Consider the following 26,914-nt stretch of genomic DNA (forward strand, 5'->3'; position numbering starts at 1 on the left):
CTCTCTACACAGTACTGCCTGGCAGTGTAAGATAAATCAGTGTTGCTGGTCTCTCTCTACACAGTACTGCCTGGCAGTGTAAGATAAATCAGTGTTACTGGTCTCTCTCTACAGTACTGCCTGGCAGTGTAAGATAAATCAGTGTTGCTGGTCTCTCTCTACACAGTACTGCCTGGCAGTGTAAGATAAATCAGTGTTGCTGGTCTCTCTCTACACAGTACTGCCTGGCCTGGTACACAGAGAGACCACATTCAATCAGAGCATCCCTACTCTGACACCCAGGGAGAGGAGGCCCTAAGCAGGCCAGATAAATCCCATCCAATCAGTCACCGCAGAGATGCTGCTTTTCAACGCCCCTCCATCTCTGTTCTCCTATGCCAGACAAGACACACACAACACTTGCGCGCACGCACGCGCGCACGCATACACACACTTTCAGTTCACACAATCAAATGCGGTATGAAAGTGAAATAACTTCTGGGCCCTGGACGCCTCCTCTTAAATCCTTCCTAAACAGAAAAAGCTAAAGATGAAGAATAGCCACCGTCACTTCTCAGGGCTTCACAAAGCACAACAGTTAGCTTGAAGGCAGTAGCCGGGTTCATGGCTAAAAAGCTTCACATGGACATGTGAGGACATCACACTTTGGCAACAGCTCTCTCTCCCCCTTGTCCTCTTTCTCTCCATTGTAGTGATCCTGTCTTTTGTGGAGTGAAAGTAATGTTTGGACCCTGAAGCTCTACTGGCAAATAGGGGAGGACTGTTAGAGAGTGTCCACAAGCATCAGCATCACAGGCCTGGGTCCTGGGTGACAGACTAACACTCCTCCAGCAGGTCAGCGCCCCCTGGGCTAATGCCCAAACTCCACCCACTCCCCAACATCACTACCCCTGGGGCATTGCCCATTTCTGAATCTCTCTCTTCTGTCCCATCTCTCTTTTTTTCTATCTTTGTTCCTTCTAGCTAATAGAGATGCACCAATTGCAATTTTCTTGGCCGATTCAGATTTTTTTTTTAATAGTCCGACCACGCAATTTTCTTTCTAAGCTGGCTCCTACTAAGGGTGCTTTCACATTGGGAACGATTGCTTTCGTACCGTTCCGTGCCCGAGTACGATTGCCCCCACTCCCCTCTCCCCCGCTGGCCAGCTTTCACATTACACGATTCCTTCCGTGCTCGTCAACTATGCCTGGAGTGTATCCTCGCCCGTGTGTTGTCTACGTCAGTGGTTCTCAACCTTTTTACACCAAGTACCACCATATGACCGACGTTAAAATACAGGCTATTCAGCTGCACACTCACAGTTTACGCAGGAGGCACATTTATTCCTAATAACATTATTTATTGTTAACTTTTGTCAGCCACAGCCACAATGTACAAAGGGGTAGCACCAGGGCCGTAGCCAGGGATTTCGGGCCCCATGAAAGGATATCACATTTTTACTTCAATGTAGAACAGTCATTTCTTACACATGAGATTACTTTTATCCTTTTAGTCATAAAGATTATTGAAAGATATTCCATATTCCAGACTGAAATGTTATAACAGAAGTAGAGTATTGGCCAGGATGACATGAACATTTGGACACTTATTCAGCGGGTATCTTGTATGTTGCGTTCAGGTGCACTGTAAAAAAAAAAAGAAAAATAGGGCCAAGTACCACCAGCAGGGGGCGCAAGTACCACCGGTGGTATGCGTACCATAGGTTGGGAATGACTGGTCTACGTGGTTCGGTACGGTTGGTGTTCACAATCGCAAGTGTTCTGTCCCCGGGCATGCCCAAGCGTTCCCCAGACCACCTTTTTAAGCGGACCCTGTCATGGTACGCTGTTCCGCGCCCGGGCACAGAACGCAACGTTCACACTCATGAAACGAACCGCACCTGGGGTCAATTTGGGGACAAGTGTGCTCTGTTCTGCTCCCGGGTCCTGAGTGCGTAACCACCCTAAGAGACATCAAGGGTCCTAAACGTTAATGTTAATGAGGCCATTTACACCTGGCGTTAACATGCGTTTTCTGACATCGGATTGAAATCGTATTTTATCACTTCAGCCTGGATTCCATTTACACCTGGCGTTAACATGCATTTTCTGCAATCTGATTGCAATCAGATTGCAGAAATGGGTGTCCTCTCAATCCGCATAAAGTTGCTGTATCCAGATCGAGAGGACACATTGCATTTACACTTGTGTTCAATGTGTACACAATGCATCCCTGACCACCTCCGGAGGTGGTTTGGCCGATCAGATTGCAATCCTTCTTCAATGCGTTTTGGGGGTGTTTACACCTGGCATTTCAAGTGATAAAACACAATCTGATTGCAATCTGATCACAGAAAACACATGTTAGCGCCAGGTGTAAATGGCCTCAATGACAGTTGATACCGTCATCACAAACACAGAGAGAGGGAGAGAGAGAAAGGGAGCAAATGCAACACGGACACCTCTATGCTGGCAACATGTAATAAGAAGTGGCTTTGCAGCATTGTTGTGTGTGTGTTTGCATCTTATTTTTTAGAGCGTATTTTTTAGACAGTGTTCGTTCGATGCACTGTCTACCACTGTGTGCACGCTACGGCCACCATTGCATGTTAATTTGATCGGCACAGAATCGGGTATCTGAGGCTGACCGAATGGCCGATCAGCTGAACCAATTCCGGTCACCTGCCCGTCGATCGGTGCATCTCTACTAGCTAGGCTCGACTTGACTAATGTAACCACAGAATTATAAATACCCTCAAACATTGTATAATGAGTAAACGGTAAGACACACAAAAACATGGGCTTCACTTTTCCACATTTCCCATTTTTTCATTTGTATTAATGCTTAAAGGCAAATTCACAGAAAATGCCCCTATATGAGAAATAAAAGAAAGCCTTGGCGGTGCCGGGCTCTGGTGATGATAGGAAGATGTGACAATGATTCACGCAGAGATGGAAGAAGCACTTGTTATGATAAATGATGCTTGCAGTAGAGAGAATGTGTGAAAGAGAGTGACACAGACACAGACAGACAGGATAAATGAAATGAGGCGGAGCGAGAGTGAACATAGAGTTATGGTAAGAGTTGTTGTGTGCCTGCCAAAGTGACATCCAGGTGTGAGCAGTCTTCCTAAGCTCCTCATTTACACTCCAGTGACAGTGAGTCTGAGGACTTCTATTCAGCTATCTAATACCTTTTTTACATCAAAAGTCCCACTAGTATGTACACGTTTTTTTTTTTTACCCAATCGCCTCCGCGGCTCCGCCCCTTACCTCTCATTCATGATGGACGGTGCCACAGACGTACAGTATCCACCAAAGAATGCGGGATTGTCTATCTATGGCCGTGTCATTGATAAATAGACCGTCCAATATCCTAATTGGCCAAATTGAGGTTGAACACACCCATGCAGAAGGTAAGGCGTGTGTCGCATTTCTGTTTATAGCCAAATAATAAAATAATAAGTTAATTAGAATTGCCTATGAAATGTAATGATAATTTAATGCTAGCACATAAATGACAAGACACATAGCTTATAAAAAACACAATGAGCGAGGGCTGTGTGTGTGTGTGTGTGTGTGTGTGTGTGTGTGTGTGTGTGTGTGTGTGTGTGTGTGTGTAAAAATGGAGAGAGAAAAATGTACACTCGGCAAGATAACCAGAAAACCAGAGGCAGAGACTGACAGCCTGAAGAACAACCTATGCATTAATAATCGTCTGCAGTCTGCAGGTCATGTAGCAGACTCCTATCGCTGGGTGAGATCTAGGCTGACAAGAGACTTGTCATCATGACCGTAAACTGCTCTAACACAGATTTCAATGGAACAGCTAGGCCTGCAGGCTACAATAACTGCAGTTAAGGTATTATATAAATTACTCCTAAGGATTTTGTTTCTCCACTTAATTTCAATTTCAACTTCATCTCTGCCCTTGGGGAGTCACAGCCATTTGAAAAAGCAAGCATGAATTTCTAGGCAAAGAACAATATGATCATCACAAAGACGCTGCCCTAGCAGCCCTACTGGTAGTAGTCATAGAGTTCAATCTTATTGAGCAACAACTACCTAAGCACAATTTATGGCCGGGGGTCAAAGTAGGGCTGTGGCTCAGCCGGAGTGCAGTTCCCCAGAAATGTGACTTGAAGCAGCTGACGTGAACAGCGCAATACTATATAATGTAGATAATAGGGGTGGGAATCACCAGATGGCCACGATACGATACTAAAACGATACTTGAGTCACGATACGATAGTATTGCGATATCGCCGATATTGCGATATATTGAATATTGCGATATTTCGATATATTGGGATTTCTTACTTTTCAACTGCAAATTATGTCCCCAAAGGAAAACTTTGTCAACATCTGGTTTATATAAGAACAATTTTCCAGTCTGTACTAACCCTGACTTCAACCATTTTATTGCAGCAACATTGTCAAGTAGACAGACCAACAACTTTCATAAAGTCATGTCATAGTTGCATGCACCTGACAAACTGAACTGTTTGTTACAGTCTACTTACAGTCCACCTTAACTGGATGTGTGTGTGGACTACTGTACGTAGGTAGTTTTTGAACAATGCAACTTCACTTCACTTGCACAAAACATCTTGTGCAGCCCATTCAGTAACTGGGGAATTTGTAAATTACTGTTATGACAAAACTGTTACTGTTAAAACAAAATGAAAATATGCTACCGTTTGTTTACTGCTGGCCTTGGAACTAAGGTTTATAGCAGCCCGGTGGCCTGGCCTGGCCTGGCATGGCCAGCAAAAAAAAATAAAAAAAAATATATATATATATTTGCAATATCGATACTTGGCGTCCAAATATCGATACAATATCGTCAGGCAAAATATCGCGATACTATGGTGTATCGATTTTCCCCCCCACCCCTAGGAGATAACAGGAGAGAGTGAAAGCTGACCAAGTAGAAGATGCACTATTTTCTCTCAATCTCTCCTTGGACTAACTTCTAGTCACTGAAATCAGTGAAATCACACAATTCACTCATTTTGATGGAGACTCCGCTGGGACCCCCTCGTCGTCAAGCTGACATTTGAGTATGTAGGTCTAGCTGCCGCTGATGACCTCCTAAACTCGAGACTACGTTGAAGCATGTTTCTCGCTTATGGAGGGTTGGAAGGATGGACGATGTCGGGCACAGCCCATGGTCTCAGCCCCCCCACCATCGTAACATCGTGATTCTAGTATAAGAGCCGAGTGCAGTGCGCATTGCTGTCTGGCACACCGCGGGGGAAAGAAGCAACGCATTTACCACCTCGTGCTGAAGCATCATTATCTACTGCTGTGCTTTATTAACTAGGGGTGCACTGATCGATCGATAGGCCAGCGATCAGAATCTGCAGATTTTCAGCCTAAATATGAGGATGGAGAATTCTGATTTATGCTTTTATATGCCGAAGACAAAAAAACGATTGATAACGCAAAACACGCGAGCCATTCTTGGTGGAGTTGGTCGCATGTAAACACAGCTGCCTGAAACCATGCTGAAACATATCGGTGGTGTCATTAAGTGTATGAGACAGACACAACACGTCATCTGTAATGTGTGCCAGGATAAAATACCTTGTGGGAGAAGCAATAGTAATCCTTGCAGCAGACGTTAGCTCTAGTTAGCGCGTGTTAGCATTTAGCCGCTTGGTAACGTTACGTTAGTTGGTTTTGCTAGTCTTTACTCTTATCCTGCTTATAGCATCAGAGTGGCATGCACACCAAAGTAACAATGTAAACAATGGTTCTGGAAGTTAAACATTAGTTGGTTTGATTGAACCTTGAGCTACCAAGACTGAAATGGAAAGGGATAGTTATTTCTCCATTTGGGCCGGGTTGCCAGATACAGCGATGGTTCCAGCACAAAGACTGCTCAAAAACCACCAAAATGCACACAAAACTGCCCAAGCAAATGCAGGTCTATTGGAAACAATCTGGCAACACAGAGTCTGATGCATGCTACCTAAAAACACATGTTTTTTGTTTACATGGTGATGAATGTAAATATTGAAGTAGAGAAAAAAGTTGTACCCAGGACTTTGATGGATGAAAATTTTGCATGTACAATGGAAACGCTTAGACATATAATACTACTATAAAAGCTGATATATGGGGGGGACATATTATACTGCTACAACCAGCTGCTATGGAAAAAGAATTAGCATGACGATCCCCGCATGCGATTAAATGATGCCATTGTTGATTTTTACCCTGACATGGTGACATCATAGATGTGACATCATAGATGTGACAGATATAGCCTTGGCTTTGATCCAACATGCTGAACTCTTCTATGATTGTTCAATTCATTTCAGGATCCAGAATGACTTAAACATGCTACTAACTACCGGTACATAGAAAATGTCTTAATTGAAAGGCCTATATTTTGTCTTTTAACTTGTGGGAAATGAAAGCAACCATGCATGTCAAGCCTGAGTCCTCCTTGCACCTCTGATGAGAGCTCTGTATGACTTCTGGTGATGCTCACTTCAATGCACAGTTCAGAACAGCTGACGGACACAGCTTCCTCTGCATCACTACTGACTTGATAGAGTAGAATGCATACTGCATTTTATATATATATATATATATATATATTAGGGCTGCACAATTAATCATATTTTCATCGTCATCGCAATATGAACATGCGCAATAAACACATCGCAAAAGACTGCCTGAAACGCAATGAATAACAAAAGTGGTTTTATTTACATGCATTATGCATTCCCACTCAGCATCTGATCATTTTGTCTTGTGTTGTAAATCCAGCGTACACCTTTCCCTTGCAACAGTGCGCTCCGCCCCTCTGCCAAAGCCCAAACACGCTGGGTGTAGTTTCAGCTAGAGTCAGTGTTTTTCTTTTCTTTATTCAGTGTAGTGGGCATAGGCTACGTTTGGGGTCTATGTTAGCATTATTAAAGCAGAAAGACATAGGAACTGTATAGCCAATATGCATACTTTAATATCTGTTTATTTATCGCAAGTCATATCGTCATCGCGATATTGAACAATGTTATCGCAGATTTTCCTCATATCGTGCAGGCCTAATATATATATATATATTTGTTTTTCTTCTCTTGTTAAAAAATCCATTACAGTAAAGATCATCAACTCCACTGCCATGTTATCATTATTACAGCAGGCTACCAATTTGTAAACACACAAACACAAAAGGAACACTTTCCCCCCAACAAGCTAACAAATGGAGGCATCCTGCAACCAGTCTGCGTGAGAATACCTGACCCACACGGGTGGACCTGAGGGGAACGTACAGTGGACAGCGAGTCTGCTCCCACCAAAAGCTATTGTTTACCATCAGTGATGTCACCAGCACCACTTCCCGGGAGGGCCTCAGGGGGGTGGGAAAAACGTGGAGATCAGCAGAACTCTATGACAAAGAGCTAACAGCACACTAAACTGACCCACCGGCTGGCAGTCCAGCCCCATAGATGTTAGGTGCATAGCACGGCCATAGTCATGCCTGAGCAAAAACAAAAATGCACTACACACCACCGGGGGGAAGGGGGGGGGGATACACAAGTAGAGGGAAACAGAGAGATAGACTTAGGGACAGACAGACAGACAGACAGATAGTAGGGGTGTGCCACCTTAGGCACCTCACGATTCGATTCGATTCGATTACGATTAAGGGTGCTACGATTCGATTACTAAACGATTATTACGATTAATCACGATTTTCGATGCATCTTTTTCACCAAACAGGATTTTTTTTAAGCAAGGTATATTTGTCAGTATCCATTAATTAAAGTAAACAAACAAATGTACCTCCATTATCTTCAGTTGCGACTGAAGTCCACGCATCACATGTTACAGCCACCCTGCATGCTTTCTTCAGTGATTCCAGTTTCCAGTACTTCGGTTTTGGTCTCGTTTTACAGTTAAGGAACTGCTTTCCGGGCGAAATACCGTATTTTTTGCAAGTAAGGCAAAAAAAAAAAAAAAAAATGCAATTTTTTGCAAATCAATAATCGGACATTGTGAATCGATTTTAATCGTCACGTGACTCATCGCGATGCATCTAAAAAACGATTACGGTAATCGGCACACCCCTAATAGATAGATAGATAGATAGATAGATAGATAGACAGACAGACAGACAGATATCAACATTTCCCACTTTGGAAAGCAACCCCATAAATTGATGTAGTCTAAAATCTAAACAACAATCCAGATCAGTCTGGCTCTCATTTTGCTGCAACTGCTGCTGAGTTCAAACTTAAGAGCTAGATGCTTGCATGGCCTACTACAGACTGTTGCACTGTTTTACCCCCCCCCCCCCTTTTTTTATTATTATTGCATTATTATAACAGACTGCATGAGGTTCTACTGGAACACTAACAATGGCATCTTTAATATATAGCTAGTAAAAGAAAAAGAGTCGAACAAACTCATTCTATGGGTGTCTTAGTGCTTGTACTCCTCTCTGATCAACAGGAAAAGAAATAGGCTAACGACAACACTAATTTATGTAGCATTGTTTTCAAGTTGACAGATGTTGGACTTTAGTAGTTGCCAAATAACAAACTGCAGCACGGGCCATCGCATGTAGCAGCAAATGAGAAAATGACCTTTCACATGATGTTCCTAAAACACACTTCATTCTCATATAGCAACAGCAAGCTAGCCTAGCATCGGGTGTTTCATTACAGCAAGAGTGGCTGTGTGATTTATTTGCATCATCAACTGCAGTGTGAGATGCATCTCAAGTAGTTTGCTGGAATCCTTTAAGAGTGACTTGTTCATTTGACTGATATGAAAGCCTCCAGACTAGAGCCACTGCGGTAGCTGCAACAGTCAAGTCAACCCTGTGCAGTGCTGTGGTGGTAATGCTACAAAAAACATAGACGGTGACATAGCCTATAGTCAGCTACTGCCATCATTGCATGGGGGAGGGTGTGTAAAATGGGATAGCCTAGGCTTCGTCATTTAAGTTTCAGCTTTAGGCTCCAATTCATGCCCTGCCTGGACATGAGGACATATTCCATCCCTGTGCAATAAGCTTAGTTTTGCTCTGAATCTAGTGTCGGCATTCCACTGCTTTGGCCCGTCCTCCTTGCAGGTATGTGGGCTTCAGGTGGGAAGGCTTGACAATAACATCACAGCTCCACTTCTCTGTTACACTGCCAGAACACATCAGAATCACGATAACAGCCTCTTCCATCTCCAGGTACAATAAATGTACAGGAATGCATCCCGACTGTATTGGTGCAGTCTGAAGAGACTATTGACAACTTACATTTGTAGCTGTGTGAAAAGGAAGTTGCACACTTGTAGCCACGATGCAAAAATATGTATATTTTTGCACCGTGGCTACAAGTGTGCGACTTCCTTTTTTCACATCGTCTTCCCACCGTGGTCAGCAGCACCTCTCTCCAATACTGCTGTCTGTGTGTTCCTCCTCTCTTTCAACTTGCATTGTAACACAATACATTATGAAAGCGGATACATTGCTTTCTACAGTGTAGTGTTCCTCAGTCCATGGACAGTTATTTAAACACTAAAAAACACTACTGTCCAGTATCATGTCTAAGTTGATGAGTAGATAGATAGATAAGGTGATTACTTGACAGAGTTTCAGGTTGTGGGTCAAATAATCCAGAGATTGTTTTAATTTGTGTAGGTGGGATACGGTTGGTTTTAAAGGCTTAGGGCTAATAGTGATGTTGAAACAAGGTGTACAAAGATCATAGATGCCTGTTCCCTGGAACACAAACAGTCAAGTGACAGGCCTTCCTGCCACTTGGACAAGTAGTACTTTACTGTCTGCAGAGAACTACATTACCCAAGCTGAGGAGATCAGCAGAGTTTCCATTCAGATCTGATGGTCCTCAGTAATTACATTGTATGACAGTTATCACCAGGAATATCACCACAAAGGAGTAACGTTACTTTAGAAGAACAACTAAAAATATGCATAATTCCAAAAGGCTGTGGGCTGTCTTTTAGGCCAATATCATCACAACTTAATCGATTAACTTAAAACCTATATTGAGGTGTGTGTGTGTGTGTGTGTGTGAGAGAGAGAGAGAGAGAAAGAAAGAGAGAGCGAGGGGGGGGGGGGGGGGGGGGTGGACAGCAGGCTATGTATTAATAGAATAGAAGGGTTGATATACTGTACTGTTACCTGTCAGTGAAACTGGACTGTGTGTCACTCATTGGGCTTCCGGATCTAGATTTGCAGCAAATTATATCCGATTAACATTTTCCACAATGTGACGAGACGATTTCCCCGAGCGTCCTTCTCTGGCATTCGTCTTTAGTAGGCAGCGATTTTGAGGACGATGCGAAGAAAATAATGTAACGTTGATGCTGGCGGGTTCTTGTTAAGCACGTCCAAAACACTGGGATAGTAAAAAAAAAAAATACTAGCTGCACACTATCTGTCAAACAGCAAATTGAATAGTTAACAAGGCATCTACAGTGCAGACCCTTAAAACTGAATCAGGGCCTCAGCCTTCTTAGCTTTATAGTCAGCTGATATCAACAAGAAAAAATATTGCTCCAGTTGACAGTAGTTGTGCATGCATGAACTCCTTGTGCAAACCCTTTGGTGCCAACAATTCACATCCCACTTTGTTGATATCAAATGTGTACTCCAATACGTAAAGGAAAAAGCCACTTCGGCCCTGTGATACAGTCCCTTTGCCACAGCACTCCTGCTTGGTTGAATGGCCTTGGTGCCTAAATGATCTTTGAAAATGTTGCAAATTCCTCCAGTCCAAATTGGTATTATTCCCTGCTCCCAGAAATGCCTGTCTGTGGCTGTGGGGACGAGACTCCCGTGACCATGAGAATCGCCCAATGCCGACAATGAGCCGAAACAACCCGTGTTACAAATTAGCAAAACAACTAGAGCTGAATGTTAAAGCAGTATAAAACGTTAGGATACAAAACACTGTTGGTTAAATGTCCGATAAAAAAAATCGTTTTTTTTTTTTAGCAACTCCTTTCTCACGGAAAGCTGGCTGGCGTTGTGTATCTCGCCAGCTACCAGCTAACAAAACAGATGAGCTTTCAGCAAAAAACTTTGCTTCGTGTGCTCTTGTTTCGAGTGCAAACTAAGCAAAGTCCCGTTCACAACAATGAGCTGGGCAACGAGCGAAAATATATATATAACACCGCATGGATGTTGACTGGCATGTGGATTGTCTCCTTGTTATGTCCTTCAGAAAGTCTCCTTGGGGAAAGTAAATCCAGTGAAGCGGGTTAGCTCAGCGCAGCGTTCCTTGACTCCATGTTTCCACAATTCAGTCGTTTCTCGGCAGAATTCCCGTGGATGCAGAGCAGGCTAGCTATGTGGCTAGCTAACGGGACAGAAAGCAACAAACGCTCTTTCGTAGACAACAACCAAAAAATAGCCGCCCGGAGCGCTGAAAACCGTTAACTAACACCGAGCGCTATTTTTCCCCGACGCAAGACATTATTTGTACAAGAATATAATTTGCGGAAAGGTACCCAAAATCCCACTTTCTGCCGCTAGCAACGCCCTAGCCAGCTAGCTGCGAGTGAGGAGTCCAACAGCGATTCACTAACCACTTCCGCCGGGAGATGGGAAAACTCATTATGTTTTTACATAAGTTTTTCCCCCCTGTTCCTACTGGGAAAATATTGCTGCAACAACCCGTAAATAATAAAAAATAATGACAACGACGACCACACCAGCATCAACAATTTACTGAAAATGTCAATCTTCACAGAAAAAGGTGGAATTTGGAAACCCACTGATGTGTTGCAGCACCCTAAATGATATTCAATTGTGTTTATAGTAGCCTACAGTAGGCTGCCTACTTGTGGGGGGCACACACACACACACACACACACACACACACACACACACACACACACACACACACACACACACACACACACACACACACACACACACACACACACACAACTTGATATGATAAATCATAAATATTCATCAGTGAGTTTGCACTCAGGTACCACAATCAGAACCACAACATTGCCAAGACTCATAACTCCTACTGACTTTCTCCCCTATCTACAATTGAATTGAATTGAATTGAATATCTTTATTGTCACTGTACCAGCCAATACCTTGTTTAATGACTGACACGTATTAAAGTTTGAAGTGTTACACTCAGACACATTACAGGCCCTGAGCAAACAGCATTATCTATATAAGGCCAATTATTGCCATATAATATAATGTTTATTATGTATGGGTCTTTGTGAGTTCAACAATTGAAGCACCTGTAACTATCCTTTATATCATAAATTACATTTTTTTGCAGAATCGCCATAATTCTGCCAAATCCTACTAAGTGTGAAGATAAATTGCACACACCACAAATTATCTTCCTATTTCTGTCTTTCACATGTGCACGCACACATACACTCACTCACTCACTCTCTCTCTTTCTCTCTCTCTCTCTCTCACACACACACACACACACACACACACACACACACACACACACAGCAGAGTTCATATACAGAGAACATACGTACCAGCTGTGTTTGTACGAATATTGTTAGAACTTTAGCAAGTGTTATTTTGCCATTTTGGCTATAAAGTACTTGCAAAGTTCCCTACGCGTATTTGCTTTCTTTTAGTGAAAAGCCTCTACCCTTATGTTTTAGCAAGAAAGAAGAGAGTAACGTTAGAGGGTATATGATGACCTTTTACTTAATTATTTGTGTTGTGAATTGCAAACCCATGTCATTGTTGATGTTTTTCTGGCAGGCGACCCTATATATTAGGTCAGAAAATGTGTATGCCCCCAAAATCGAAAGCATATTTGTCTTGCACTTTGCATTCATGCTAAATATCGGTGCAAAAAGAGTCATTACCAAAAGGTATACAAATTGCACAGGCAGGCTGAAGTCACTGCAGCCTTGAAACCATTCAATAATAATCACTGCAGTCATTTTCAATGAATTAAGATAGATTTTGTGACACTATTTTCAAATGAGAAAGCTGTAAAAGGCTTTTTCTTATGTATCAGTCTTTTAGCATTGCAAAATGACTGTCTCCTCCTTTCCTCACTGATCATCGCTCATAAAAAACTGATATGACACCATCATGTGGATAGTTTAGGTAACAACAGGCCTCAGCCCAATGATGTATCTGTGTAACAGTGGCATTTAATGCAAATGCTTCTTGATATCTAATATTCGAGTTGGGGGTTTTGTTATTACCTCCGCCAAGGAGGTACTGTTTTTGGTGTGGTTTGTCTGTTAGCAGGATTACAGAAAAACAACTGGCCTGAATTTCATGAAACTTGGTGGAAGGGTGTAGCGTGAGCATGGGCCAAGGCACAACCTGAACATGGGCCAAGGGACAGCCCATTTTTGGAGCAGATCCAGATCTGACACACGAACAAGCAATAATAGCACAAACCTTGGCGGAGGTAAATGAATGCAGAAGCATAAACAAGCCACTACGACTTTTATTTCACTTCATTCAGGGATAATAAAGTGTATAATCATTAATCAAATCATAAAACAAAAAAGCTGAAAAGGGTTCTTTATTACACCTGTGTTGGGGGTTTCACGGTACAGCACAAGACAAAAAATAACACAAAAACAAACTAAAAACAATTAAGGAAAGTACATTCAGATCACTAAGGCACACACAGTTAGATTTTCACTTTCATAGATAATGATGCTCACAGGATTCTTCATATAGGCACCAAATGAACCTCGTATGCGAGCATCACATTGAATTTCAAACATATAGACATGTAAACAATGAAAGTACAGGAATCTTTAGCATATTACTGTGGAAATTCATGTGCGGCAAAATAATATACAAGAAATAGCCAAAATAAAGGAAACACCGACAGCACAACGAAGAATGCTGATAGTTCCACATTGGTGTTTGATAACTTTCCTGGCAGGGAACCAATCTAATCACAGCCAAGAAGGCTGGGCAGCAATATACTCAGTACACACATCATTATTCTGAGAGATCATCTGCCTTCATCCCATGATGCATTTGCTTATTGGCAGAGGAAGTGTCTTCCTGGTTGACAATACTTTTATAAACAAGGCATTCTGAAACGACCATCAAAAGGATGGAGGGGCCAGGTGATAACTCAAAATGATTACCTCACTAAAGACTGACCTTGCTTCTAGGAGATAACTGAACCATGACCATGCCAGAAGATAAAAAAGTCTTTACGCTTCTGTTCACTTCATTTTGGCCGACTGACATTTCAATCATGTGTTATGCAATCAAATATTTCCAAATGTTTGACTGATTTTAGAGCTGAAGGCAAAGTAAAATGGCTTCATTAGGTGCACAGCTTTTCCACAATAATGAGATCAAAATACAATACAGGTTACTTCTGATACCACTTTCACTAAACCTTTGAAAGTTTACATTTACACTTTCCATTAATCTCCAATGCATTGGAAATATCAGTTACTGAAGTAGGTCTTTGTGATGACAAATCACATCAGATCTCCCCTCTCTTCATCCCTTACATTAGGGGAATACAAAGAAATCACAGGAGTGGTCCATAGGGCAGACTCTGGGACAGGATGTCAGAAATTGGCAGGTGAGATTATATATATATATATATATATATTATATAATATATATATATATATAATATATATATATATATATATAGCTGTATATATAACAGCTCATGTGAGAGCTTAATTAATTATTATTAATTGATTAATTATTACTAATTATTATGAATGTATACATTCATAATCCTGACATCCATGACACTGATGTATCCATGTTATGTATATATATATGTATATATATATGCGTGTGTGTGTGTGTGTGTAAGTGATCAAACATATGCAACCTGCTAGAATTTGCCACAAGTTTCTGGTATAGCATCATATCCCTGAGTATACCTTGCACAACTTCACTCGGTTAAAATGTCCGGCACGACCGCTTCAAGCACTGTGACATGTAGGGTTGCCAACCATCCCTTAAAATACGGAATCGTCCTGTATTTGTAAACAAAAAGACGTGTTCCGTATTGAACTGATACGGGACGCGCTTTGTCCCGTATTCAAGAGACACTGTAGTACAAACGTGGAGTACAAAGCTATTTGAGCGAGTAAACTCCACAGAGGAGTCTTGTCCGCTGGCAATGGCACCGCTGCCTCTCCCCCTAAGTAGCCGGTGAGACCGATCCGGTGTCATGTTACAGCAGCGGACAGTGCGCAGGACACAGGGAGCACTCAAAAAAAGTTCCTCACTCACCAGGCATCACAATGCCATTGTTTTTTCACATTGTCAATATATTTAGATGTGATAATAAAGGCTTCGAGAGCCTGGTTTAGGTACCTTGAAAGTGCTTGAATAACTCTTAAAAGCTGTACAAACCCTGCTTACAACAGTAAGCTATTGCAGGTGTAAGACTTGTTACAGTAATCAGAGATATCCTCAGTCTAATCCATACTTTTCAATACTTGTCCTTTTATTCAGAAGATTTCATCTGAAATCTAAAATGTTTTGCACTAATGATGTAAACTCTTGCAGGTCTGTCTATTCAAAAGAATAGCTATGTAAAATTGCTGTTTGCACTGTTGAAAGAAATTTCTTGAATGAGTAGGCTACATGCCAATGTGAAGATAAATTAGGCTATCTCAAAGTGTCATTTGCACTACTGTTTATCGTTTTTCTTAAAATGTTGAACTTTATCCATAGCGTTGCGTGCAAAAAAACACAAAAATGGATCAAAACCAGGTTTGTGTGTTTGCTTGTATTAATGGGTAGCCTAAATGGTTGAAGCCAAAGCCATTAGTTAGCAACACCCCCCCCCCCCCCCCCCCGCTCCTTATTTCCATTTCAAGAAGTTGGCAACCCTAGTGACATGACACACCAAACTTTTTAATGTGACTAAGAAAAAATCGCAATGACTGAGGGCATCGAAACTCTCCATTTCTTAATAGTGAGCTTCCCTTTGGATCAGGACCAGAACATCTGACTGGGCTACAGTTCACTGCAATTAGGTTTTGAAAGCAACAACTCATGTCTTTTTGTCTTCTTTTCTTGTAGCTAACTGTAGTTTAGACTATGCTATTACAACACAGCTTCTTCTGTAGTGTGTGTCCTCATAAAAAAAGTATGTTTTTCCAAACGCACAAGTGTTTAGACCGTACAGATGTCACAGAATATTCCTCAATCATAAGAATACTATGGCTCTGACACCTCCATATTTCTTTTTTATCTCAACATACAACATACAAAACGTTGATTCCCTTCGTGCTCGTGAGTCCACAGTGTGCACTGGTTTCCTTCAGAAAAGCAATACAGAGTAGAAAAAGAAATGTGCCCCGTCAGTCCATCTTCCCTTCGTGCCCGTTGGCGGCTACTCTCTCCTCGCTGTGCTGGCCTCTCCTCTGTCTGTAGCTTCTGCTCTTCTTGAGGGCAAATCGACCGATGTCCACCATGAACACCCAGGACAGAGCGTACATGGCCACCCCGCCACACTTGATAAAGAACCTGGGTCTGGGGGAGATCAGCTCACAGTACAGCATTGTGCCTCCCACGAAGACCCGCATCAACACAAACAGCAGCACGAACAGGAGGTCCACGGCGTCCCCCAGCGCTGTGGCGTAGTGTCCCGTCTGTCTGAGGAACCAGCGTGCCTGAAGGAGGGGGTTGGTGATTTCACTGCCAAAGAGCACGGCGCACGCCTCGATGCCAGACTCCCCCAGCAACAGGGTCACCAGGATTCCCAGGATGCTTACGGTGTGGTGGGCCAGCATAACGGGCCCCTCTGTGCGGAAGTACACGCACCAGCCCATATCGAAAATAAAGTAGCCCAGACTCAGCACCAAGGTACTTGTCTGCAGAGGGGTGTTCTTAGTGCCTGGAAACAATGAATAGAAAACATATGATTCTTGTTACTATGTTTTTGAAAATACATAGTGCAAAGAGTTAGCAATCGGCGTGACGAAACACTATGTTAAGGAAACAGCACTTTCTGATTAGGAACTTTGTGCAGAACGTAACTTTATATTTATTTGAATGGGTGCGACGATCTGCTCAAGGGTTGAATCCTATTCCACTTTGTGACTTGTTCCAAAACTTTGAATAGCAACTACAACAGTGACTGTTATCAGGTTATCAACCTGCTCATGAACAGTTCTTTCAAATTTGCATTTTCTTGTCTTGTTTCTTTTTGCATTTACAATTTGCATTTTCAATAGCATGCTAAGCAATGTGATGGAGCTAACATTTGACTGAAGTAGGACAATATGCCATACTGCTGAAAAGCCTATATTTTAATCATGTACGTATCTTTCTGATATCTATTGGAGCAATTGGGCTTGCAGGTTAACAATTTTGATTATATTTATCTAGTACAAGTAAACACGATTATATTTTAATAGACTATTAGATCCACAATGGTCAGCAACCTACCTGGATGTGTGAAAGGCCAGGGTCCATCCACATAGCCTATGTATGCTGTGATACACACCACTAGGATGCCATGTAACAGGGTGACCAGACGACAGTTCCATTCGTAACCCCGGGACCCATTGAGGTTACAAAGAATAACGTAGAGACAGACCCAACCAGACAGGCACAGCAGCGCAGAAACCACAAGCAATGGCATCCTGTAGCTAAAGACAAAACAAACAAAGAAACTATTGATAGAGCCAACTTACAGTTTCCCTCTCTCCTGTCAACAACTGTCATCAGTCAGTACGTCAACTCTGACTAGCATTAAAAGACAAAGAGAAAAATAAAATAATATCGGTTCCAGACTACAGCAAGAAGAAAAAATACCACCCAAAGACTTTCACTGTGAAATCCTTTGTATGCGAACAACAAGTAGCCTTTGCCTGAACTATAATAGCACTACAGTTGGCTGTGGGGTGAGGGGGACGTCTCTTCTGCTCTTGTGACGTTTTGTAACTAGGAGATGAGACCATAGAGATGGACAGGCCTACACCCTCACTGGCAACAAGAAATGAAATGTAATGCTTACCAACTTCAACGAGTTTCAAAACTAGATCAGAGGTTATTGTGTTTTGGGCTACAGACAGTCCTCATAACAGACACTGCATATTCCATGGAAACCTCCTCAAACAGTGATCTAATAAGAACAATATGATAATAATCTATTTCTATAGCACTTCTCAAAGCAAAGTTACAGTGATTTGCATTGTATTAAAAAACTGTCATGTGCCGTTGTCTGCTAGTTAGCCAACACTTAACATGGATGTCAGGATTAAGAATGTATAAATTCATAATAATTAGTCATTTAATTAATGCGTGTGTGTACACACGCACACACCCACACTTTGTGTGTATATGTATGTGTGTGTGCGTGTGTGTGTGTGTGTGTGTGTGTAGTCTACACCAGTTGATACCGGTATTAATAGATCACGTTGGCTGAGTGAGTTGGGCATGTAGGAGGATGCTCTTCTCACTCAGGCTAACGTTACCTACCCAGTTAGCAGGATTGGTATGGTTAGCTAGCTAACGACAGTAGTTGCAAGCTAAAACAGGCTAACAAAACATTCCAATACTTGCACAGCACGTTCACAAATGCACCAAGAGCCCATTACCTTGATGCTGAGCATGTGACTATTTAAAATAACGGCGCCTCGAAGCTCCTGTTCGCTTCCATCCCGAATCGTTTGTGTCCTGTAAAGGCATGGTGTTTCTGTGGGAACTGTCAGGTTTGCTGGCTAATGTTAGTTGTCCTTTATCTGCGCTCCCCGGTGGTGACAACAACCTCAGCATCCCTGATTAATTCCTCCTGACCTTTACCATTTAGCCTACTCGGTGTAGATGCAGGTATAACATTTACTGACGAGGATGGTAATAATGTACTGAACTATCGTTAGTGTAGCTAGTGTATATGTGATGCAGCCTAGTGTTCAGTGTTTGAACAAAAAGCCTGCCTGGCTGTTTCCTTGGCATCCTCCAGGATCTCTTCCGTTGTGATGGAAGGTTGGATCGTCTTTTTTGAAAAGCAGCGACACCTTGTGGTCAATGTTGGGCATTACACATGACATTTCTGAGAAGGGGAGGCAAAGCAGCCTCCAGCAGGGGAACAAAATGGAAGTAGCAGGTAGGCCTGATACTAGTAGTAGTACACTGCTTCAGCAGTCTATAGCTGGTGGCTGCAGAGGTCTAGTGGTTAGAGAGACAGTGCTGCTTCACCTGGACGACCCTGGTGTTCGGAAAGCATCTGCCCCGTTGAAGTGTCTTTAAGCAAGACGTTGAATTCCTACCAGCTCTACAGGGGCTGACCTCTGACCTCCCTGACTAGGTTAGTGAAAATATAATTTCCCCATGGGATGAACATCTATTATTATTATTATTAATGCAGTGCAAAGAAAGACTTTATTGAAACAATTCACATAAAACACAACTCTTGAATGGTATATAAGCTAATTGCTTCATTTTCTCATTAGGGCAAAAAAAAATCTTTTCTTTTTACAACATATCCAAAACTCTTTCATAGAAAAATATGTTTAACAATTTACTCTAGAATTACATAGCAAAGATATCAGTGGAAATGTTAAGGCACTTGATCACCAGAAAAGGCCACAAATCGAAATGTTTCATTTGGTTCTTCAGTTAGAAGGACAGACCAACACACACAACACAATGAACATTGATATGGCAGTAAAGAGTGAAATGAAGAGGGAGGCAAGACAAAACAACTGTGGTTGGAAAAAAAAAACATACTCAAACCAAGACAGACAAATGAAATTTGGTCCCACAGGTTCAAGAAGTGCTCCTTGAATTACACAACATAGCAGATCAGGAATTTGTGATGCATGATGTTTGATGAATGATAAACATTTACTTGTTGAATTGAACAGACACCAGAAACCAGAATTATGGCACAGGGTTATTAGGCCTATGACTGTTAGCGGGAAATACAAGAAGCTGAAATATTGTTTAATAACCAGAAGGTGGCAGTATAGTGTATGAAAAGAAAAAGAAAAATCCTGCATTGTTAAGTATTCCAACATGACAAAAACTACTGTAGAGCCCGTTTTTAGAAACTGAAACATTACACCATTCTTTTGACAATATTTCCTTTGAGAATGATGACTTTGGTTTACTTGACACTTATAAAAAGAGCACGAGAATGTAAGCTATGGGCATGGCGGTGGGAGGGTGAGGTGGAGCTAAAATTGTCCCACTCAAAGAAGATAATACATCTGTTTAGTAACCCACACCCTCCTTACAACCACGAAAACCTGACAACAAAGTAGCATGACATATAGACAGGACTTCACACTATGTCCAAATCCAAAATGTTTTCTTACATAAGCAAACTTCTTGTTAAACGAGGACAGGAGGTGGTGTGGGTGCATGATTTAAGAGCTTGTGCCATGCCAAGACGGAAGAAAAGAAAAGAAAATCGCATGAGGTTATTTTCAACCAAAAAAAAAAAAAGTACAAAAATAGTCCTCCATAATTTCACTTTGCAACCAAAATAAATAAAGCCAGCATCAGAGAGAGATTTTCCTAAGTTGTGGAGCCAACTTGCACTGTTACAAACAGGACTTCAGTTGGCTAAAGCAGTATCTCACCACTCCATATTTTTACAATGACAGATCGATCGATCGGACAGATGGATCCGCCATCCAAATTTTCCTTCACCAGGATGGGGATTCTGTTTGGCTCCTTTGATGAGAAGCATAACTTTGCTGTTCCGCTGTTGGTCTCTTAACTGGCCAGAAAAGTAGAAGAAAATGCACTGTCCAGCTTTGTGCATCAAGTTTCTATGAGAGGTTGTTGTTGTTTTTGACATCTTTCTGCCCCAATATTCTCTCCCTAAAAAGGCACAAAAGTGACAGCTTCAAAAGTGAAACGACGTTAATAATTTTCCTGTGAGTTTTAAAGTCAGTGGGACCTCTTTAGACTGTACGTACTGCAGCGTTGCTTCCATAAAAGGTTTTGGTCTCATTTAGAACCTGAATTGTTTTTCTATTCAGCGTCTGGGATCTCACCGCTCCCCACCTGAGACAGCTTCACTTTTACATCTTATAAACTGAGATCTGGTATCACCGTGTTCACTCTGAATAGGAGGGTGGAGAGCCCGAGCAAAATAGATTCCTCTCCGATTGTTTTTGTTTACAATCCGGAAACAAAATGCTAGGTCTCCTCGTCCCATAGACAGAGCTGTCTTTGGGGAACGTAGTATGAGAATTGGTAGCCCTTGCTGCAGCTCTTTATGCCGCACTTGTACGGGGTGCCTTTGCCCGTGGTGTCCCGGCTGCGGCAGTACTTTAGCAGGCAAGGGTACCACTCCAGACGCAGGCTGTAGACGCAGAGGCAGGGCTGCCAGAGGTCCTTAGTGGAGCGGCAGGCCTGAAAGCTGGCCACCTCGGATGTCTGGGGCAGGATCTCAAATATGGAGCCGTCCACTCCTGGAACCGAGGCAAGGAGAAGGGAGAGTAAACACCAGCGAAACAACCAACACAAGGTAAGCAATGTCTAGAGAGGGTCGCAAATCCTACTGAAAAGGATTCTCGTTCTGATTTCACTCAATTAAATAGTGCATTGAAGTGGAGAGAGGGCAAACAAAGTGGGGGAGACTGTGCAGTAAAAAGGGGGACTTTGTTATGCAAAGGAGATGCTTACCGCGATTCCCCCAAAGATAATAGTGCAGAGTGCTTGGTGAACCATGACCATCAACATTGTGTCCTCGATAACAGTGTTGTCATTGTACAATACTGCCGTCATGCAGATTTTCCTCGCCCTGGATCATTTGGACTTCATTGCTATGTATATATACTAGCCCCCACACAAACAACTGCTTAATGGGAAATAATATCTTCTTCTTTTTTTGCGTTCTCAATTTAGGGAAATGTGGCCATAGTGCAAACATGTGACAGACTCTTTAGGGGAATAGGCTCAAATGCACCAGCAGTCTACATTTGTTTCAAAGAGGGAAAGTGTATTTTTAAGTAAAAAAGCGGAACATTTGGAAAGCATGTGCATGTTAAAGAGACAAGAGGGGGGAGGGGGGGGAATACCAGGCGGATAGCCTAAAGACTACAGTAATAGAGTCTAATCTTATCAGCAAAAGTGGCGGAGATAAAAGTTGAAGCCACATCTCTAAACTAAAGTGGAAAGAGCTGTTGAGGAGATACACACAGGGAAAATACAGAGTGTTACAGAGATAAAGAGGGGTAACAGATAATAAGAGAAAAGACAGTGGGGGAGGGGTGAGAAACAGCAATGGAGAGAGAGAGAAAGAGAGAGAGAGAGAGAAAGAGAGAGAGAGAGAGGTAGGCCTTGCGACAGCCCAGCGTGGCCCCACTCCAGAGAAGGTCTATCTCGAGCATGGCATACGTTTTTTTAATTTAAATTGAATGGAATCTGAAATCAGTGCGGCATGGCATGGCATGGCATGGCATGGCTTGGTGCGGCCAAAAGTGCCAGTGGAAAAGGTCTAGAGAGAGAGATCATCAAACCAGGCAAAGCAGTGAAATTGTTTGCCAGCATACGTAACGTTAGGGACAGTGGTGGAGAGCGCTACAGCGCGTTGACCCCTGACCTTTGTCCAGCCAGTATTTGACGTCGGCCTCCCTGGTGTAGATGGCCTCGCGCGCCTCGCTGCACATGTTGTGGATGTGGGAGCTGAGCTGCCCGGCTCGACTCAGGTTGACCGCCGCGCTCATGCTCAGCTGCTCCACGCCTCTGCGCTCCTCAGCCAGGCGGATGGCCTGAGGATTTTTCTGAGCAGACAATGAGATGATCAGTGTTCACACTCATCTGCTCACATGTCCTGTGTTCCCCCCCCCCCCCCCCCAAATATTTCAGTTTCAGTTTTTTTCATAGAACACAAACATCAACAAGCTCAGACAGTAAAAGAAAGAAAAGAAGAAGAAGAAAAAAAGAGTCATACATACATACATACATGTTAAGTTAAGTTATCCTTTATTTATCCCCATGGGGAAATTCATCCTCTGCATTTGACCCATCCTCTACTAGGAACCTTCCTAGAACTAGGGGCAGTGGGCAGCTGCCCCTTTTTGCCATTGCCTTGGTCAGGGGCACTGACAGCTAACATACATGTCTATAGAAACGGGCTTCCAGGCACGTAAAGTGCTTATGTGCTTATAGAAGATGTTGTGCACGCAAGGGGGCCATGAAGAATTATCTGGGCGAGTCATTTGTCATTTTTAACCTCGTCAAAGTAGGCCAAAAACGGGTCCTGTGTTTTTCTGAGCAGACTTTCTCTCTATGATATAATAAGCATATGAGCCGCTGTGTGTCGGAAAATAAGCTATTTACAAGACATAAATACAAGCATTTCACATGCCCCGTTTTCAGGTCACAGTTCAAAACTGCTGATGCTAATCAAACGGAAGTTGTCAGGGTGACAGAAAAATCATATTTAAAGCTGGAAATAAGGTCCAGGCTGTATTCTCCTTTAATATACCCTCCATCACCTATCATCTTGGTTGTGCAGAAACACAGGGCAGTGCGCTCCAAACAAGCATGCTAACATCAACACTCCTGTCCCATTGATAACTAAAGGTCCCATATCATACTATTTTTAACTTTATAAAACATTTCGCATGGGTCTTTAAAACAAGGTTATGAATTCTGTTGCCAAAAAAAAAATCAAATCCAGCCTTTGTGGATATTCTCTATATGTGTTCTGTCTCTCCCCCTATTAACCATGTGCTGGTTTTGATCAGATCAGATAAGATAGGATGGGATAAGACGATAAGAGGACCTGTTGGGATAGATCCATCTTTGGTGCAGTTGATAGTTTTCTGTAAATGTTTCCTTTCTACACAGCTCTGCTACAGACAACAAGGTTTGCTCTTCCACATTCAGTTGGCGTGGCGGCGCTGTAAGCGGGCAAATTAAATGAGTGTTACTTTGTGATGTCACAAAATCACAGTGGATGGTGTGGCTTTATCTGGCGTTATCTTTGCTAGTTTCTAGCACTCAGAATCTTTTTTCTTCTTCTTTTAATTACCACTGGGTCAGTACATCAAATTACAAACCCAGTATACTGTATGCATAATATAAGACATCCCATTAGTGTTGCTTACCTGTCTGAGTCGGGCCATGGACTCACTTGGAATGATCTCATTGTGGCCGAGGCGGGAGACGAAGCACAGGGCCTGGTACTGGTTCTGCCCTCTCTCCAGCTCTCCCAGGATCAGAGCTCGGAAGATCTTCACATCCTGCAACGCACGACACAGCAATGGCTGAATGGATAAACAGTTGATTCCAAGAGGGCATTTAAAGTAGTGCATAAGACAGGATTATATTAACTTACTGTTTATTTGTACAAGCTCAAAAGCGATTAGGACAAATATTCTTTCCGTGTGTGTACTTAACGTAGTACTTCTCCAGACGCTCACAGTAATCTAATATGTGGAGTTTACAGATGTTTAAATAACTGTCCGCTAAAGGCCAAGAGAGGTTTATGCTGCCTGCACCAATAGTGCTTCATCTGACAGTTTGTTGATCATTTTAATTGTGTGTAGGCCTGCGCCGTGCTGCTCCAATCCAGCCCTGCTTATTTGTGCTGTCAAATGAGGGCTTTGGGACGTTCTCTTCACATAATATCAGTGTTTCTCGCATGCCCTTAAAGTCAGAACGATTTCACACTGTTTGATGTGGAACCGTGGAAGTAGAAAAATTAACGCAAAAAAAACGTGTAGCAGTTGGCAAGCGTGTGAGAGATCTGGCGCCAGCCCCAAGGCCATAAAGTGTTCTGTGAGAGGGCATGCAAAGCATGATGGGAAGCTCCAGCAGTGGGGAGAGCAGAGTAACAGACATGTCTTCCTATTCATCTGCCAACCGCCCCCAGCCCCCCACCCCCCCCCACCCCCCCGCGTCACCCTCACGACTCACGCAGTCCCAAACACCCCTCCTCCGCTTTTCACACACCCGTCCCAGGCAGACAGGCTGCAGAGGAGTAGCGGCTCTCACTCGGCGTGGTGGGCAGGAGCAGTGTGGGGAGGACTCAGATGAACAGGCCAGAGAGATAAGCGCCCGGCATGGTTTTGCGCAGCCACGACTTGGAGCCTTGCCGCCGCCGCCGAGCGGCGACAGCGAGACTGTGCATACTCGAACGTAACTCGTTCAAAACACGTCCAAAACGCTATCGTGTCGTTTACCAAGAACTTGCAATCATGTCGGTGGGGGGACATTTTATTGTCCCGGTGAGCCTGCAGAAGGCTTTGCTAGATGAGGGACAAGCACGTTAAATGAGGAAATGGCATTTCCTCATTCCTCACAACAAGAAGTTGACGGCGCTAGACGGCGCAGAGTGACATTTTCGAGGAGCTGCACGCCCCCCTACGCCGAGCTGCGCCGACAGGACGCCCAGCTGCGGCGACCCCCTCGGCGCAGTCAGCGCCGTCGATTTCGCTCGAGCATAATTTGCGCTTTAAGCTCTTTGGACCCACTTCCTGTATGCAGGACTGTACGCACTGGCCCACTTCCTGTATGCAGGACGGTACCACACGGGCAAGAAAGCAACGCAACCTGCCTCAGAGGTGTCTATGCTCTCCTGTTGTTAACCTGCCTCAGAGGTGTCTATGCTCTCCTGTTGTTAACCTGCCTCAGAGGTGTCTATGCTCTCCTGTTGTTAACCTGCCTCAGAGGTGTCTCTGCTCTCCTGTTGTTGACAGAGTACTTGAGCATGACCTGGCTTCTCATTCTGAGAACTGCTTTTGTCTGTCTGTGCAAAGAACTACTGGCAGGCGCACAGAACAAGCAAGGGTATTACACAAGACAATCATGCAATACTATTTGACCACTGGAAAGCAAATGAATGAGCAAATATTGGTTTATGGGCTTGATGTGATATTAGCCTCGGTGAGATTCCACCTCGGCGACTGATCTTCTTATACTCTGATAACAACAACACGGGCCGGCCGGCACTCCAGGTTCTGACAGAGAACAAAGTCCAAAGGATTAAAGAGTGTGTCAAGAGCAGGTGACAGACCACAGGAGACGCAGGGGAGAGGGACATACCACAGGAGACGCAGGAGAGAGGGACAGACCACAGGAGACAGGGGCAGACCACAGGAGAGCGACAGACCACAATAGATGCAGGGGAGAAGGACAGACCACGGGAGACACAGGGGAGAGGGACAGACCACAGGAGAGGGACAGACCACAAGAGACGCAGGGGAGAGGGACAGACCACAAGAGATGCAGGGGAGAGGGACAGACCACAGGAGAGGGACAGACCACAAGAGGCACAGGGGAGAGGGACAGACCACAAGAGGCACAGGGGAGAGGGACACACCACAGGACAGGGAGGGACAGACCACAGGAGACGCAGGGGAGAGGAACAGACCACATGAGACGCAGGGGAGAGGGAGGGAGGACGACAGCAATAGAGACGAGCAAATAAGAGTGTCGTTCCCCCTCAAGAACAGGGAGACACCGAGGCCATGACTTCAGGACCTCCCAGACTGCAGACACATGGCGCTAGCCTGGGACACTGTGTGTGTGTGTGTGTGTGTGTGTGTGTGTGTGTGTGTGTGTGTGTGTGTGTGTGTGTGTGTATGGCGCATGTATGTATGTGTGTGAGGGGGCAGAGAACGAAAAAGAAGGGGGAGGGCATTCCTGTCAGCCACATGGATTGCCCCAAGGCTCTCTGTGTAATTACAGGGGAGCTCCACCAGCTCTGCTTCTCTGGAACCTACTCAATATACTATACTGTAGACACCACCATCTCCTCCTACACTTGTGTGTGTGTGTGTGTGTGTGTGTGTGTGTGTGTGTGTGTGTGTGTGTGTGTGTGTGTGTGTGTGTGTGTGTGTGTGTGTGTGTGTGTGTGTGTGTGTGTGTGTGTGTGTATGTCATGGATGTATGCGTCCTGGTGAATGATTCTCTAAGTCCTCTGGTCTGCTCTTGGATGTAGGCCAGGAGGGCAAGGGAAGGCCCACCAAGACCTGTTGCACCAACATTTCCTGGTATAACTTCA

General features: G+C 43.5%; 3 protein-coding genes across 3 annotated transcripts in view; all 3 read right to left on the reverse strand.

Moving 5' to 3' along the window:
• The window catches only part of arhgef12a (Rho guanine nucleotide exchange factor (GEF) 12a), a 66,971-nt gene extending 55,717 nt beyond the window's left edge, over positions 1–11,254 (reverse strand). The window contains exon 1 of the mRNA XM_083637866.1: positions 10,141–11,254. Within this exon, the coding sequence (XP_083493992.1) occupies positions 10,141–10,172 (32 nt within the window). The 5' untranslated portion in view covers positions 10,173–11,254. The remainder of the gene's footprint in view (positions 1–10,140) is intronic.
• A 4,965-nt stretch (positions 11,255–16,219) lies between these two features.
• On the reverse strand, positions 16,220–18,597 carry tlcd5a (TLC domain containing 5a). The gene is made up of 3 exons (XM_083637588.1): positions 18,540–18,597; positions 17,386–17,588; positions 16,220–16,831 (listed from the first exon to the last, which is right to left on the reverse strand). The coding sequence occupies exons 2-3, from the start codon at positions 17,579–17,581 to the stop codon at positions 16,296–16,298; spliced, it is 732 nt and encodes a 243-aa protein (XP_083493714.1). The 5' UTR covers positions 17,582–17,588; positions 18,540–18,597; the 3' UTR covers positions 16,220–16,295.
• Positions 18,598–19,314: 717 nt separating this feature from the next.
• oafa (OAF homolog a) overlaps positions 19,315–26,914 on the reverse strand; it is a 25,077-nt gene continuing 17,477 nt past the window's right edge. Inside the window, exons 2-4 of the mRNA XM_083636387.1 lie at positions 24,015–24,149; positions 22,502–22,682; positions 19,315–21,368 (exon numbers count right to left, since the gene is read on the reverse strand). Coding sequence (XP_083492513.1) covers positions 21,094–21,368; positions 22,502–22,682; positions 24,015–24,149 — 591 coding nt within the window. The 3' untranslated portion in view covers positions 19,315–21,093. The remainder of the gene's footprint in view (positions 21,369–22,501; positions 22,683–24,014; positions 24,150–26,914) is intronic.

The sequence above is a fragment of the Poromitra crassiceps genome (genome assembly GCF_964638095.1).
Source record: "Poromitra crassiceps genome assembly, chromosome: 5".
In the NCBI taxonomy this organism is placed as follows: Eukaryota; Metazoa; Chordata; class Actinopteri; order Beryciformes; family Melamphaidae; genus Poromitra; species Poromitra crassiceps.